This window comes from Protopterus annectens, chromosome 5.part1, assembly GCF_019279795.1.
Source record: "Protopterus annectens isolate FY-2018-M chromosome 5.part1, PAN1.0, whole genome shotgun sequence".
NCBI classification, from domain to species: domain Eukaryota; kingdom Metazoa; phylum Chordata; order Ceratodontiformes; family Protopteridae; genus Protopterus; species Protopterus annectens.
The window spans coordinates 415,706,499-415,723,243 of NC_056736.1; the positions used below are offsets into that span (position 1 = coordinate 415,706,499).

The 16,745-nt window shown below is 37.9% G+C and overlaps 1 protein-coding gene across 1 annotated transcript in view; it reads left to right on the forward strand.

Annotated features, from left to right (window-relative positions):
• The first annotated feature begins 995 nt into the window (after positions 1–995).
• The window catches only part of ACE2 (angiotensin converting enzyme 2), a 366,082-nt gene continuing 350,332 nt past the window's right edge, over positions 996–16,745 (forward strand). The window contains exon 1 of the mRNA XM_044072791.1: positions 996–1,184. Coding sequence (XP_043928726.1) covers positions 996–1,184 — 189 coding nt within the window. The remainder of the gene's footprint in view (positions 1,185–16,745) is intronic.

Here is a 16,745-nt window from a genome sequence, read left to right on the forward strand (position 1 = left end):
GATGTGCTATTAAGTTGTAACGTCTGATGAAGCGGGGAAACCGCGATAGCGCTAACGTTTTTATTTTTCACCATTAAACATTTTGAATTGGACTGATTTGCGGTTTTGTGGAAGTTTGGACTATTGCACTCATCCATCTGGGTTTTGTTGTTATATATAAAGTTGTTGGTCTTCGGTTTGGGAGATACGTTATTTAATATATATATATATATATATATATATATATATATATATATATATATATATATATATACATACACACATTTATTTGAATACATAATTTATATCTATACATATATTGACAGCCTAATTTTGGTCATTTTTACTTTTGTAGCTGTATTTCATTAAGTCATCAGTCTGTAGTAATTAATTAGCTTTCGTAATTAACATACTAACATCCTTGGAAGTGTCAGGTCTCAAGTATGATGCACCTTTTGAATCTTTATATAATTTCTCGATTATTGCTAGTAACTTGTCCGTATAAATGGAAAATAGTTGCAGATTCCGAGTTCCTTCTCAGGGTGCATGCGGCACTGAGAAGTCAGCCTGTTTGTGGTTGAGCTTCCTCACCTTATTTCATGACACTGGAGCAGTTGCAGCTGTATGCTTCTCTTGACAATGAATATTAACATCTGTTTTACAACCTTACTGATAGTGACTCCTTGTAAAAAGATGGATGATCTTTGTAATGTAAAGATAAAAAGTTGTTTACAGTTTCTTTCTTTTGTTAGTAACTGCATTGCAGACATACGTTTGTTGTTTTTTAACTTATTAGACAAAAAAAGTCATCAAATGCTGAGATATAACAGAAATAAATCAATGGACAATTGATAATTGCAAAATGTTATAGAACAAAGTATCATTCTATTTATCACCAGTCAGGGAGTTTTATGTTACATGTGATAGCTGTGTTCAAAGAACAAAGATACAGGAGCTTATTAATAGGCCCTCTCAGAGTGCAGATCTTGAGTTGAGTGCCTTTCAGCTCAGACAAAATGACCTTCCTTGCCCCGTGGCTCCTTTTGTCTTTGTCTTTTATTTCTGTCAATTCCCAGACAACTGAGGAAAAAGCAGAAGCCTTCCTTGCGGAGTATGATGTAGAAGCCCAAAAACTCTTGTATCAAAGCTCACTGGCATCATGGGAGTACAACACAAATATCACAGATGAAAATGCACAGAAAATGGTATGTAGTAAATCAACTCTTTTTCAAACCCCCCATCATTGATAAATATGCACATACTTAATGTTCATCTTATGGATGGTGTTTCTAAATCCACAGCTTACTGTTTAATATTGCTGTTTTTATTGTTCTGTAACATGCCTTGTTCCATTTTGAATAAGTTTTAGCATTTATTTTATAGCTTAAGAGATGCAAATAGATTCTTTCTTAATGCAATTAACCTTAATATATATATGTATACTGATAAAAAGGGCTGCATGTAAATGATTCTTCCTGCTTCCATTTTAACCTGGTAGGAATTAAAGTGGGCTTCTGTGGTTAAACTGATGAATAGTTTGTTATAAGAGCTGTTAATGGTCCATTACAAGCATTAAGTTACTTTTCATTTAAAGGGAATTAATTGCTGTAGTACATTAGAAAACAAATGTCATGAGTTTTATACAGCAATGAATATTACTGCAAAGTGTAAAATTGAATATATGTTGTAAGTATTGCGTATAACTTGCTAACAGAGTATGAAGGTACAGTTATGTTCTGACACCCAGTTAAGGGGATTTATGAGCTTCTTCCTGCTGCTCTCTCACAGTGATACTAGTATAATTGTATTGCTAACACTGCATTTTGAGAAATAGACATTTGCTGTTACTGCAACAACATAAAAGTTATCCACATAACCTGCAGTGCAGAAATGTAATGAAATTATATATGATCACAAAAGGACTGCACAACATAACTTGTATTATGCACTTTTGTTTCTGCTCTTCTGAAATTTCAGCATTCAGTATCATGCCTGCATTGCTGACTTCCATGTGATCTCAGCAGTGCTTAGGTTCCATTCAGGCCGATGATTCAAACAAGTAGACTAGTCAGAAATTGTAAAGGAAATATTTATTTTCCCATGCAATTCCAACATGTTCTGTGAGAAGGGTGAGCAAAACTATTGATAATCACTTTTGCTTGTTTTGTAAAGTGAAAGATAGTGACCAAGATTTTAAATCATTCTTCATTAATTGTAGTTTTTGCATTTGTTTTTGCTACAGATAATGATTTTACAATCTAAAAAGCTTTACTAGTAATATAGCAATAACTCACGCCTGGGTGTGGGTAATGCTGGATTTACCCACGGTTGGTGTGATTTGGTCACGAGGGAGAAACATCTGTCAAAGATCTGAGGTCTATGTATTTTCACAGGTAGATGCTAAATACTGCTAGTTTCCAGCAGTGGGGGTTTCACCTGGGACAGAGTCAGATGACAAGAATGATGTAATTCGGAAAGCTATCCCACAAGTAATACTTCCGGTGGATTTGAACACTGATGTCACTGCGAATATATACTGAATATTTATTATTAAATATATTTAAAGCTTTTATTGTGACTGATCTGTCTAGAGATATTTAAGTTATGAGAGTACTTGCATATTTATTTGGTGACACTGTGTGGTCCTCTCCTAATAACCTTGCTCTTGATCAAACTACCATTTGTATTAATATTAATATTACACAGTAAGATTGGACATCCTTTGTTAAGGGCCTTAAAGTAACTGATAAGGAGTTGGCTGGTGGCAGTGATAACTACCATATAGTCTAGGCAAAAGAGGGCATAGCTAGTAAACCTGTGCCAGCCTTTCCCAGGGGTGTGTGTGTGTGTGTGTGTGTGTGTGTGTGTGTGTGTGTGTGTGTGTGTGTGTGTGTGTAAACTAAACCTCAATGAGTGTGTGTCAGCTGTTTGGACAGGTACACGAAGCACTGGTTGGACAGAGAGGGTGCATTAAGGCAGTGGTACAGCAGTAGCATTGTTGCCTCACAGCAAGTGGTTCTCTGGTTTGATTCTCAGCTGGTGTGCCTTCTTTGTGGAGTCTGCATGTTCTCCCTACATTTGTGTGGGTTTCCTCTGGGTGCTCCTGCTTCCTCCCACATTATAAAGACATGCATCTGGAGTTTTTCTCCTTGGGCCTCCACTGGAAATTGGCTTTGATCCAAGTCAGACTTTCCAAGTTAACAAATGTTAAATAAAATAAATAAAAATAAAAAAATAGAAAAGGTGACAAATGCTTTGTTAGAGATTTTCAGCAAGGTAAGTTTCCCAAAAGAAATACTGACTGACAGAGGTTCCAATTTCATGTCAGACCTTCTGGCTTGTCTGTGGAAGCAATGTGGGGTGAAGCATCTAAAAAACATGCCCTACCACCCCCAGACTAATAGTCTGTGGAGAGGTTAAACTCTGCACTAAAGACCATGCTACAGGCATTTGCAGACCAGTTTAAGAGGGAATGGGACAAATATTTACCCCATCTGTTGTTTGCTTACAGAGAGTTGCTGTATGGGCATAGGGTGAGGGGACCTCTAGATTTTATTTTTGAAGGGTGGGAGGGTGATTGTGAATCCCACAAGGAGTCTCTTGTGGTATATGTCCTAAATCTCAGGACAAAGCTCAGGAAACTCATGGGCTTGGCCCAGGAGAACCTGGCAGAAACTCAACAGCACAAAAAGCTCTGGTATGACAGGCATGCTCAAGCTAGAGAGTATGCTGTAGGGCAGCAGCTTATGGTTGTCATTCCTGTCAGACAAAATAAGCTGCAGGCAGCTTGGGAGAGACCATTCAAAGTGGTAAGGAAAGCCAGTGATGTTAACTACATGGTATAACTGCTAGGCAAAAGGCAGTGTCACAAACCATACTATGTTAACATGATGAAACCTTACCATGATAAGGAGGCCCTGGTGCTAAGTATTTGCAGCAGGAGGCAGGAGGAGTCTGAGGAGGAATTATGTCTACAGCAGCCAGACATCAAAATCCCAAGTTACTATGGTGGAACCTAGGGTTGCAGGCATATGATAGGACAGTACAGCACTGTAGTGGGGTCAGCAATGCCAAGGCAGCTGGAATCTCAAGATAGGGAATGAGGTAATGTATTCCCAGATAGGCTCATCCCTCTCAAGCAACGTTTCTCAAGGGTCACTTGAAAAACTAGCTTGAATCTTCAAGGGGGGAAGAAGTGTCATGAAAGGAGATACTGCCAGGACAGCTATCTGGAATTTTGTTCATAGGTTCATAGGTTCATAGGTTCATACTAGGATATCTGCCCTAGGACATTTATAAGCCTAGCCAGAGTGTGTTTGGCTTTCGCCACCCATTTTAAATTAATTTTGCTATGCATTTTTTGAGGTTAGTATACTGTGCCTCTGTCTAACAGTGACACAGAAGTGATAGCCGGGGTAAACCTACGATCTCCCATCCACTCATCAAGATTCCTCTTGAAGAGAGTCAATGTGGGACTCTGCCTAACCTGGACTGGGATTTTATTCCAGAGTGAAGGGAGCCTCTGGGTTATGAATCTGTCCCTCCAGCATGTCCTATTTATTTCAGTGCTGAGGTTCAATTCTCTCGAGCCATAGCTCGATGGGATTTGGATTTTCTGAGGTGCAGCATGTCCATTAATTCTGGGTTGGACATGGCTTTATACGTAAGGCACAGATCGCCTCTGAGCAGGTGGTATGCCACTGAGTAGAGCTGGAGTTTCTTTAACCGGGCAGCATATGGCATCTGTTTGAGCCCTTTGATCCTCTTGGTGAGGTACTTTTGGGGTCTTTCCAGTTGCTGCAGGTGTCTGGTAAGGTACATCCCAAAAGGGGCATTGTACTCAATTATGGGCCTGATGAGGGATGAGTAAAGAGGTATGATGACCTCCCCTGATCTAGATGTGAATCCCTTCATGATTAGGTGGGCTATATAAAATGTTTTTCTAACCACTTTTGCCACATGGTTGTCAAATGAGAGATTGCTATCAACTTGGGTCACCAGGTCCCTAATGACTTCTTCTGTACTTAATGGATTACCACCTATGTGGTAATTTGTGGGCACTTTGTTTTTGCCAAAGGGGATGACTATACACTTTTTGGCGTTTAGCTTGAGGCCATGGCTCTGGCACCAGTTGTCTGTTTCTATGAGGCCCTTTTGGAGGATGCTTGTGTCGGCTGGAGAGTTGATAATGGCACCCAGTTTGCAGTCATCTGCGAACTTGGTCAGCCACAGTCCTTCTGTGTTGGCCTGTAAATAAATAATTAAAATTGTAAATAATTATTTAATTGTAAATAATTATATGTCATTGGTGAATATTGAAATGATTTGTGTAAGATGCTTGTGTTGCAACTGTATTCAACCTGTGTGTTATGTGTATATCAAACTTGTTTGTACAGACGTGTTGGAAAGGATTTACAAAATGCTCGTGTTTAAAATGGATCCACAGTGCCCCCTACTGGAAAAGAACAGAAATGTACATGCACTATTGTAACTGTTTAAATGTATACATTTTAATAGTGGAAACTGGAATATAGGAGGTTTTAAGAAAAATAGCTGAAATTAAATAACTTTATGGCAGCAAGAGACAGAATTTCTGTACTAAGGAGTTTTCTGTATTGTCTTTAAGGTGAAATAATTACTAGGCTTGAAATCTTGAGGGATGTAATTGTTTTATGACTTCCAGCATCTGCCAAAGATCTGAGGTCTATGTAGCTTCCGGCAGTGGGGGTTTCATCTTGGGTAGAGTCAGAACAAGAAATTATGTCATTCTGCAAGCTATCCCAGCAGTAATATTTGAGATATTAATTTGAGAGGTCTCTTAGAGAGAGAGAGAGACACAGCACTCTGTATTCTGTCTTTGACCTCACAACAGCAACTAGAAGATCCATTCACCACATCTGCCTTGCTCTGAAGTAAATTAACTAGGGTATAGTAATTCTCTTAGATACAGTCAGGACTATAGCAACACTTAGTTTAGATATTTTTCTTTATTTGAGACTGTCCTGCGATGTTGTTTTAAATATGTCTTGTGGTTTTGAACTTTGATGTCACTGTGAATATTTACTGAGTACTTTCTCATTCTTTTATTATTAAATTTTTTAAACCTTTTATTCTGGCTGATCTGTCTAGAGATATTTAAATTTTGAGAGTACTTGCATATTTATTTGGTGACTCTGTGTGGACCTCTCCTAATAGCCTTGCTTTTGGTCAAACTACCATTCGTATTAATATTGATATTACACAGTAAGAATGGACATCCTTTGTTAAGGGTCTTAAATAGGAAGTTGGCTGGTGGCAGCTGTAATTACCGTATAGTCTGGGCAAAAGATGGCATAGCTAGTAAACCTGTGCCAGCCTTTCCCAGGTGTGTGTGTGTGTGTGTGTGTGTGTGTGTGTGTGTGTATGTGTGTGTGTGTGTGTGTGTGTGTGTGTGTGTGTGTAAATTAAACCTCAAATGTGTGTGTCAGCTACTTGGGCAGGGACATGAAGCACTGGTTGAACAGAGAGGGTGCTGGAGGTTTTGGCTTGGCCACTCAGCTGAGATCTCAAATCTATAGTTGTGCTAGTGGGAATCTTATTGGAGATCTGGATAAAGAGGGAGAAACCAGCTCCTGACTGACTGTGGTCTCTGTGTGCTCTTAAGGGAAATTACACTCGATCCAGATAACTACATCTGGAAATACTGTGTGTACTGTACCTGTTAGCCTCCCAGTATACACCCCCACTTGTGCCAGTGGTGAGGATTGAGGCTCCTTGATTACTGGTCTAGTGGTGGGTCATCACAGCAGATTATAAATTTAAATTTGGAGAGGGGTACAAAATTGAGAACTTAGGCAATATGACTGAAAACAACTTTGATTCAAGATTGTTGCTTTTCATAGGATTCTGACTCTCAGAGACTTTGAGAATTAACTTTAATAAAATAAAAGAAATTTAATGTGTTAAAAGACATCAACTGATTGGGTTTCTTGGGGTTAGGACGTATGCAGGTGAGTAGAAATATGGATGTGGTAACCTGGGTATAGCTAGTAAAAGAGTTACTTTGTGTCTGAATTCTTAGCTTAAAGTTTGATTTCTTGCATGGAATAATGGAATTGAAAATATTAAGTATGGCTTCCAACTAGATGTGCAACTGAACAGTGTAAAGGGCTGAGAGTTAATTTAAAGAGAGATTCTCATTCTATAGGCCATGACCGAGCAGAGCTTGATGATGTTACTTGTACTATTTAACTGCTATGAGATTATCTCTTTCACTTCTATAACTTTGATTATGTAGATGTTTTATAATAAGTGTAAGAGAGAGATCAGCCAGATGATACTATTCTTACAACTCTGGAGGGGATTCCATACTGAGTTTGGGTAACTATCCAATGATTTAAAGTACATACTGGTGGTATGTTCTTCCTGGTTGTCTGGAAAGTTTGATAGGGACTCTCAGATTATTATTATGTATGCAATGGCTGCATATGTGGGTGCATAAATAACTGAAAAAAATGTTTTGAAGTATTCATTCTATACGTGACTAGATTTCATATTTTGCAAGAGTGACTAGGGGGAACTCACTACTGAGTTTGAAGGATCTCTAGTTTATGGAGGGCATGAATTAACCAGATTTTATTTGTTTCCAAATATTTCACAGATCACTTATTGATGTAAATCCCTTAAGGAGGTTATGTCCCCTTAGTTTGCTATGATGTTTAGGGAATTAAATTTGGGCCTTATAGACTACATTAAAATAAATATGATAGTTTATTGAGGGCACACTGTTATAATGATCACAGTGAGCATTGATATCATCATGAGAAAATAAAACAGGCACACCTGTTGTATACATGCTGAGGGTGGGAGTTTTTATTTTTGCAGGCAGGTCTAGCTTTGGTATATTGTATATTCATACTTAAAGATATTATCTTCACTGTGGCTGTTTTCCAAAATATTACTTTATGGAAAGTTAAGCTACTGTAAAGTATATGATTTGTGCTTTTTGTAGTTTGAAAAGAGAATCTCAAGAATTGGGATATATAATTATGATATCTGTGGCTGTAGCCGCGGTGGTGCAGAGGTAGCGTTGTCGCCTCACAGCAAGAGGTTCTACCATTCGATTCTCGGCTAGAGCGCCTTCTGTGTGGAGTCTGCATGTCCTCCCCGTGGTCGAGTGGCGTTCGAAAGACATGCGTGAATGGGCATGCCTTCGTTGAAGGTTGAGCGTTGAGCTGGCACCTTGGCACTGTAAAAATCTCGTGCCAATCATTAGTGGACCGGAGTTCCGCTGTGGCGACCCCTAACCGGGAAAAGCCGAAAGAAGAATTATGATATCTGTGAAGCTGCTGGAAGAAAAGGAGGACACGAAGAAGTTTAGGATTTTGCAAGTTCATTTTTTTGTGGTGGAATAGATTACATAATTAATTGATACTATTTTGAGCAACTGTAAGCAAGACGCTCTTGCTAGGAAGAAGAATATTTTTCTATGTCATCCGAAATAATGATGTTCATTGCTAAAAAGTATATTTTTCTATGTCCAATTGTATGATGTAGTTGCTTATCTTTAATTATGATGCACAGTCATCATTTTATTTTATGCCAAGTTTATTTTTCATATGTCTAGGGTGTATATGTATGCATATTGTAAACAAATTGTTTTCTTACGATGTTAATAAAGGCAATTATTTATTAAAAGGCCATTGCAATGTTGGCACTCATTTCTCAGAGTGCTGACATGCCAAAAAAAAGACCAAAAATCCTGGAGAAGAGTGAATCTTGACAATCACTCTTCTTTAAAATTCTTTTTTGCACAGCACACCCGAATATGGGGGGGGGGTAACCCCCACATCCCCAAAACTTATAACTACTGACAGCACAGTGGTGTAGCGGTTAACATTGTCACCTCACAGCAAGAGGTTCTCCAGTTCGATTCTCAGCTGGGGTCCTTCTGTGTGAAGGCTGCATGTCCTCCCTGCATTTGTGTGAGTTTCCTCCAGGTGCTCCAGTTTCCTCCCACATTCTAAAGACATGTAGTAGGTGGACTGGATACCCTAAATTGGCCCTAGGTGTAAGTGTGGGGTGCACCTTCTGCGGAGGATTGGGCCTTGGCCTAGCAACCTGATGCTGGAAAACCTGTACTTGCTACAGGAACAATAAGTGCTGAAGGGTGCTGTTGCCTGATGTGCTGAATGAATATATATATATATATATATATATATATATATATATATATATATGGGTCTAGGACACATGCTCGACTAGCATATGTCCGAATCACAAAACATCGAACACACATACACAAAAGCATTTAACATCGAAAAGCGCTTCCGTGTATGTATAGTTCAAATAAAAATCTGTGTTTCTGCAGGGGGGCTTCCCCCCCTTCACCTCCCACATGGGGGGCTGTGCCCCCCACACACCCTGACTTTATTATTCTCACTCTGAGATCACACTACAGTGAGGAAAATGGAATTTTCCCTTACCCGCACTGCGGTCCGATCTACGAAACAGGCACACATACACGGATGCGCTTGCCGATGTTAAGCGCTTTTGTGTATGTGTGTTCGATGTTTTGTGATTCATTCGTATGCTAGTCGAGCATGTGTCTGGATCCCATATATATATATATATATATATATATATATATATATATATATATATATATAGATATATATCTATCTATATATATATATATATTTATATATACATATATGGATAGATACATCTCTATATATATATATATATATATATACATATATATATATATATATATATATACATATACGTATATATATATATATATATCACCTCTGATATCGCCATATCTTGGAGAAAAGGGAATTTTCCTGGAAACAACTCTCTCACACTTAGCATTTGTAAGCCTATTTTTTGTCAGTTCAGTCTCTTTGTTGCATTCCAATTGGTTGCCGAACTGTATACTTGGGCAATATCTACTGTATGCCCTGTACTCATATTTTCTCATATCTGATCATGCATTACTGACTAGATACCTTTTTTTTTTTTGCAAACAGATCTGGGTCATATTTGACAGAATGTGATCAATACAACATGCTCCATCGGGTCACACTGTTTACAGATTTCCTTATTGCAAACTAGATGACACAATAATCCCTGCAAGTCAGATCAAGGATAAGATTTCTATTTCTGAACTGCTGTGTATGCATCCACCTGAATTAGACAAAAGGTTAACCTTCTCAGACAGTGTGATTGTAAACTACTCTAGTGAAAACATTTAATTAGTAGAAGGTTGAGAATATAAACATTCAGTTTTCGCTGCCCGAGCTCCACATTGGCTTGATATGCTGCAGTGAAGTGGCAGACTTGTTTTTCAGTGGGCATTACTTGTATATTAATACCTTGCTGGAGAACGCTCATTGTCCATTCAGGGTACTGATGTACAGTAAGCCAATTCTCTAATGTGTCTTATTGGTTATTTTAGTATATATTAGCTAAGGATTAGAGATGTAGGTGCCAGACAAGGTATGAATTTTCAGTTTTCTATTTACTGGTCCAGGTTACACTCGAATAGAGTTAGGAAAGGGCTCTTCTTCAAATGGATGTGAAACCTGTTCCAGAGAATGGGAATCCTCTGAGATACGTACTTGAACCTCCATGTCATGGAACTATAACAAGCGATCATGTTTCTCTTCTGGAACTATAGACAAACCAAATGCTTCGCAAGTAGGGTATGCTCGGCCGAACCATAAACTCATGAAACACCAGAGGCCAGCATATGCAGCTAAATCTTCTTTTATTAAAGTCTGGATGTCAAAAAGGCATTTAATGCTGCAAAATGTAACAAATCATACCGGTTTCGGCTATGTAGCCTTCATCAGTGAAAAAACATTAGACATCCCTAAATCTCATTACTATTTATAGATACCATCCACCAATAGTATTATGGTATGGTCCAACCCTAAGGCTGGTTTCCCATAACAGTGAATCAACGAGTATCACCACCATCTAAATATTACAGTCAAAAGTACTGACTTTTATATTCTAACCATAGGATAAATAAATAAGATCCCTGTACATGATGTGTTTGATAGTAGACTTATAGATTATACACATAAATATCTATTAAAACAGACTGGTATAGAAGAAACAAAATGTAATTATATGTATGGACCAGTACATTTTGAATATTCAAAGTTGCCATTTTTTTAAGGCTAACACCTATGTGCAGATATATTTATGGCGTACCTTGAAGAGTGCATGATATACAACCTGCTGCATAACATATATATGGTTGAAATAGATATCTGGAGTAGATACCTCGATGATTGTTGGATGGTGTGGCGTGCAGACTCTACGTATTTGCATGAATTTGTGGAATATTTGAATAGTAATATTTGGGGTATAGTATTTACTATTACATACAATCTCAATACTATTGATTTTCTGGATGTTACGGTGTATAGGAATAATGACCACACTTTGAGTACCAAAACATACAGCAAATATCCACAGTACAATACCTTATTACATGCATCTAGTATGCATCCACGCCACACCGTCCGCAACATACCAAAATCTCAATTTTTGAGAATTAAACATATTTGTTCATCCCAGACAGACCTTGGGATAGCGAAACAGGATCTACAAAACAGATTCCTAGATAGAGGTTATCATCAATCAGACATAATATCAGCTACTATGTGGTCTGACAACCAAGATAGAAGTGAACTATTGGAGTATAAGAAACGTCAATCATCAGGTTCAGAGTCCTCATTAAGGTTTGTCACCACATATGGCAGAAATCATAATGTTATTAGAAACATTCTTGATTCAAACTGGAATATATTACTAGCAAATGATTATCTAAGAAACATCTTGGGCCCAAAATGCCAATTTTCATATAGGCGGGGCAAGAACTTACGAGCCATGTTTTCACACTACAAACACAAAGAAAGTGGAGGTGCTACACATAAACAGTTGACATTATCTGGGGATGAACTTGTTGGAACTTTTCCATGTGGTCATTGTGCATCTTGTAATCAAGTTAGTAAATTGAAACAGTTTACCAGTACCAACACAAGTAGGGTCTACGATATTAGAATTTTTGGTAACTGCAGTAGCACCTGGATTATCTATTTGGCTAAGTATCAATGCTCAGCATTTTATGTCAGACAAACATCTCGTTCACTCAGAATTAGGATGGGTGAACATAAAAGTGACATAAAAAACAAGAAGGAAACCAATGCTCTGTACAGACACACACTTAAACATCATAATGCTAAGTTTATGTTTATAGTCATTGATAAAATAATGGGAGATAGGGGTAACCAACAAGGGTGGCATAGTATCCTGAACAATACAGAAAAATATTGGATTATTCATCTGGGTGCCCTATTTCCCCCTGGGTTGAATGATCACTTATAATTTGCAAATTATCTAATACATAGAATATTATGGTTTGTACATAGTATATGTGTTTACATGATAATACACATAAACTTGAAAATGTCTTTCAGACATAATATTAGTTTAAGTTTTATTGGACCAGGTATATTCTAAGTATGTTAATGGTACATATTATTGTAATTTGGACATGCTTTTGATTCATGTTTCTGGTCAAGAAATGGGCTGTATACAGGCTGGATACTGCCTTTGTGACTAGTTGGTTTGATATATGTAATGGTGTTAGCCTTAAAAAATGGCAACTTTGAATATTCAAAATGTACTGGTCCATACATATAATTACATTTTGTTTCTTCTATACCAGTCTGTTTTAATAGATATTTATGTGTATAATCTATAAGTCTACTATCAAACACATCATGTACAGGGATCTTATTTATTTATCCTATGGTTAGAATATAAAAGTCAGTACTTTTGACTGTAATATTTAGGTGGTGGTGATACTCGTTGATTCACTGTTATGGGAAACCAGCCTTAGGGTTGGACCATACCATAATACTATTGGTGGATGGTATCTATAAATAGTAATGAGATTTAGGGATGTCTAATGTTTTTTCACTGATGAAGGCTACATAGCCGAAACCGGTATGATTTGTTACATTTTGTGGCATTAAATGCCTTTTTGACATCCAGACTTTAATAAAAGAAGATTTAGCTGCATATGCTGGCCTCTGGTGTTTCATCTCTTCTAGAACTACCTTAAAACCTAATGTCTGAAAGAATAATGTGAAAGTCATCAAGTTTTTGGTGAGACAAGGGCTAGACAATCATATAAATAGGTGCACATACATATTATATTTTATTTGTGATTTGTCCTTTTGCTAGCTGTATCCTCACAGTACAGCCACAGGAGGATTTTTTAATTGTTTTAGAAGTTCATATAGGTTTTGAAGGCAGACAGGAGTGGAAATTCAATATTTTTCTATGAAGGTGCTCACTGAAGGTTTGGTCTATCTCCATTTACTCTTCCTGAGTAGTGTTCTGATAACTGGCATTGCCAATAATTTAGGTGAATTTCTTCTTCTTTTTCTTGGCAATAAGTACATGTTTTCAAAAGTAATGCAGTCATACTGTCTAAAGTGACTTCATCATAATTTAACAATTTACAGATGGAGATCAAAGGAATTAGATGAAGCAATCCGGGTAAACCTTATGGACAGTTCATAGTTTATCTGTGCTAAACTTTAGGGTATGAGTACTGTGCTAAATTTTAGGATTGGGTACTGTCATCTGGAGAAAATTATGATTTGTACAGGACTTCTGTCTATTAATGTCAGCTGACGTATCGTAATTTTGGGGGAGGTGATTTTGATGCATCATTTCAGCTCAAGGAACTTGTTTCACATCTACTAAGACTTTTAGAAGACCATCCATTTCATTCCAATGTGCTGTGTACTGCAGGAATGTAATACAGGCATATCAGGGAAGTGTCATATTTTGACATTGAGGCTTTGTGTTTTTAGGTAAGTCTCATGGGCTCTTGGCTTATGACTAAAACTTCAGGGTTACGCAGCCCAAAGTCCATTGGTCTGTTAACTAGAAATGTACAAGTGATATCTTACTCTAAATACTTTTAATATTGTAAATGTTTGTAATAAGTGAAGTTTTATTAAAGGACGACATTTCTTTCTGATAATTTGATGAGTACTTGATGAGTCAGGGTATTGTGATGATTGCAAGTCTTAACAGTTGAGACCGCAGTCATTAAATAACTACAGGCATTTTTGAGTATCTTTCAGAAAATGCATACTATATGCAAAACATGTTATTCTTTTCACCTTATATTTTTGGTCTGCTCTTTCTAAAATGTAGTAATAAACCAAACAGCCAGATGGCAAGGCTGAAAACTGTGCTACACACGATTGGAGGAAACAAGGCATAATACCACAGAGGAGTTTATTTTCAATACAAAAATAGTAGATTAAACCTTCATCAGAATGAAATGACATAACAGATTGCTATAATTTAAATGCTGCTAACAACTGAAATTCCATCAATAAAAGATAAACACTAAGTAAAAAAGTGCTTCACCTCAGTACATCATTCCTTAAAGCGCTATGCTCATCTCATCTTCAAAATCCATAAAACCATTGCAGTTTTAATTAGACAGTCCAAAATAAATAATGCAATCACTACAGAGTCCTGACTGAACAACTTAAGTGTGAACAAGTAGATGATAACAATAGTGTGTTATAAATGTTGATAAATGTTCAAAAAACATAAATATGTAGAGTAAGTCCTAAGTTAGTTTTGTTACTTTTGCTAAAACCAACTAGAAAGTCTTGACCATATTAGGCCTCTTTTAGCAGTCCAAAATGTATGTGACACCCATGCACTGGCCCAGTAATCAAGGATCCTCAATCCTCAACACTAGCACCAGTGAGGGGCATGCACACTGAGAATGATAACAATTACACACACACAGAAAAGTACAATTTCCCTTAAGAGCACTCAGAGATCACAGTCAGTCTGTGGCTGGTTTCTCCCTTTCTTTCCAGATCCCCAATAAGGCTCCACACTGGCACAGCTGTAGGGTTTATATCCCAGCCGAGTAGTCAAGCCAAAACCACCACTACCCTCTCTATCTAACCAGTGCTTCCTGTCCCTGCCAGAGTAGCTGACACACACACACACACACACACACACACACACACACACACACACACACACACACACACACACACACACACACACACACACTTTGAGATTTGGTTTATATACAAACACAGAGACACTCCTGTGGAAGGCTGGCACAGGTTCTCCAGCTATGCCCCCTCCTGCCAGGCTATAAGGTAGTAATCACTGCAACCGACTCATATCAGCTGCTAATAAGGCCCTTCCCAAAGGGTGACCAATTTCACTGTGTAATATCACTATTATCCAAATAGTAAGCGTGACCCATGGCTAAAACTGTTGGAGTGGCTTGGACAGCATCATGAAATACATGCAATGCACTCTAGGAGCTTAAATTATCTCTACACAAAACAGCCAGAGTTGAGAAGTTTAAAATATTTAATATTAAATAATAAATCCACAAGGCAAATCTTATTACTTCAACACAATGACATTACAGAGTTCAGAGATCACAGGAAAATGCTTTAAAATAATACTGTAGAATAGTCTGACATAAATATAGAAAACAGCTAGACCAATCTGGCTAAATTTGTATCTAACTCTAAGATAAATATTAAGATCTAAGATCCTACTTGAGTTGATGTGTTCAAGTTCAGACAAAATCCAAAATGCTTTCCTTTCTTCCTGTCCTTAAATTGATAACAGAGTACTGCTGAGTCATTTCAGATTACATCTTAACAGTTCTGATTTAGTTTTCCAGGCTCACAGAACTTACAATTTACATTTCTTTTTGTGATCTGTACCTGCAGGAAGCCACAGCAACAAAAGACATTTTACATGTAAAATCTAGCAATTAACTCTTGTCCTAAGACAATAGAAAGACTTCCTTAGTCCAGACATCCTGTTTCTGAGTTTGAGATCAAATAGTCATACAATGCCTTATTTATCAGCTTTCTTCCAGCAGTGTGCACTGTGGTTACATTTTTGAAGCTCAGAACATGTAACAGTTTTCATACATTTGTAAGCAGCCTGTGGATTACATTAATATTTAGAAATGGCATAGAATTATTTACAAAATTCTATCTAGCTAGGCTGGCAGCCTTCACATATCTCCCCCCCCCCCCCGAAGAACTCAAGCTAGTTTTCTAAGTGACCCTTGAGAAAAGTTGCTTGAGAGGGTTAGGTCTATCTGAGTATACCTTTCCCCATTCCCTGTCTTGAGACCCTATCTGAATTGGCATTGCTAACCCTATATAGCTGAACTGACATATCATATGCTTGCAACCCTAGGCTCCATCTTAGCAACTTGGCATTTTGCTGGCTGGCATGGTGTAACCATGTTAGGGGATTGTGATCTGTAACTAAAGTGAATTTACTTCCATACAGATAAGGCTTACGTTTCTGCAGTGCCCACACTATGGCTAGACATTCCTTTACTACAGCTGCATAGCATTCCTCCCTGGGTTGGAGCCTATGACTGAGATAAACCACTGGGTGCTCTTCTCCCTCTGAAGAAATCTGGCTAAGCACAGCCCTCACCCCATGGTTTGAAGCATCCACCTGCACAATAAATTCTTTGCTGTAATCTGGACTGGCTAACACAGGTGGTCCTCCCAAAGGTTCTTTAAGCCTCTGGAATGCCTGCTCACATGCTATGGTCCACACTATCTTATCTGGCCTGTTTTTCCTTGTCAGGCCTGTGAGTGGAGCAGCTATGGTACTATAACTGGGGACAAACTTTCTGTAGTGCCCTGCTGTCCCTAAGAATA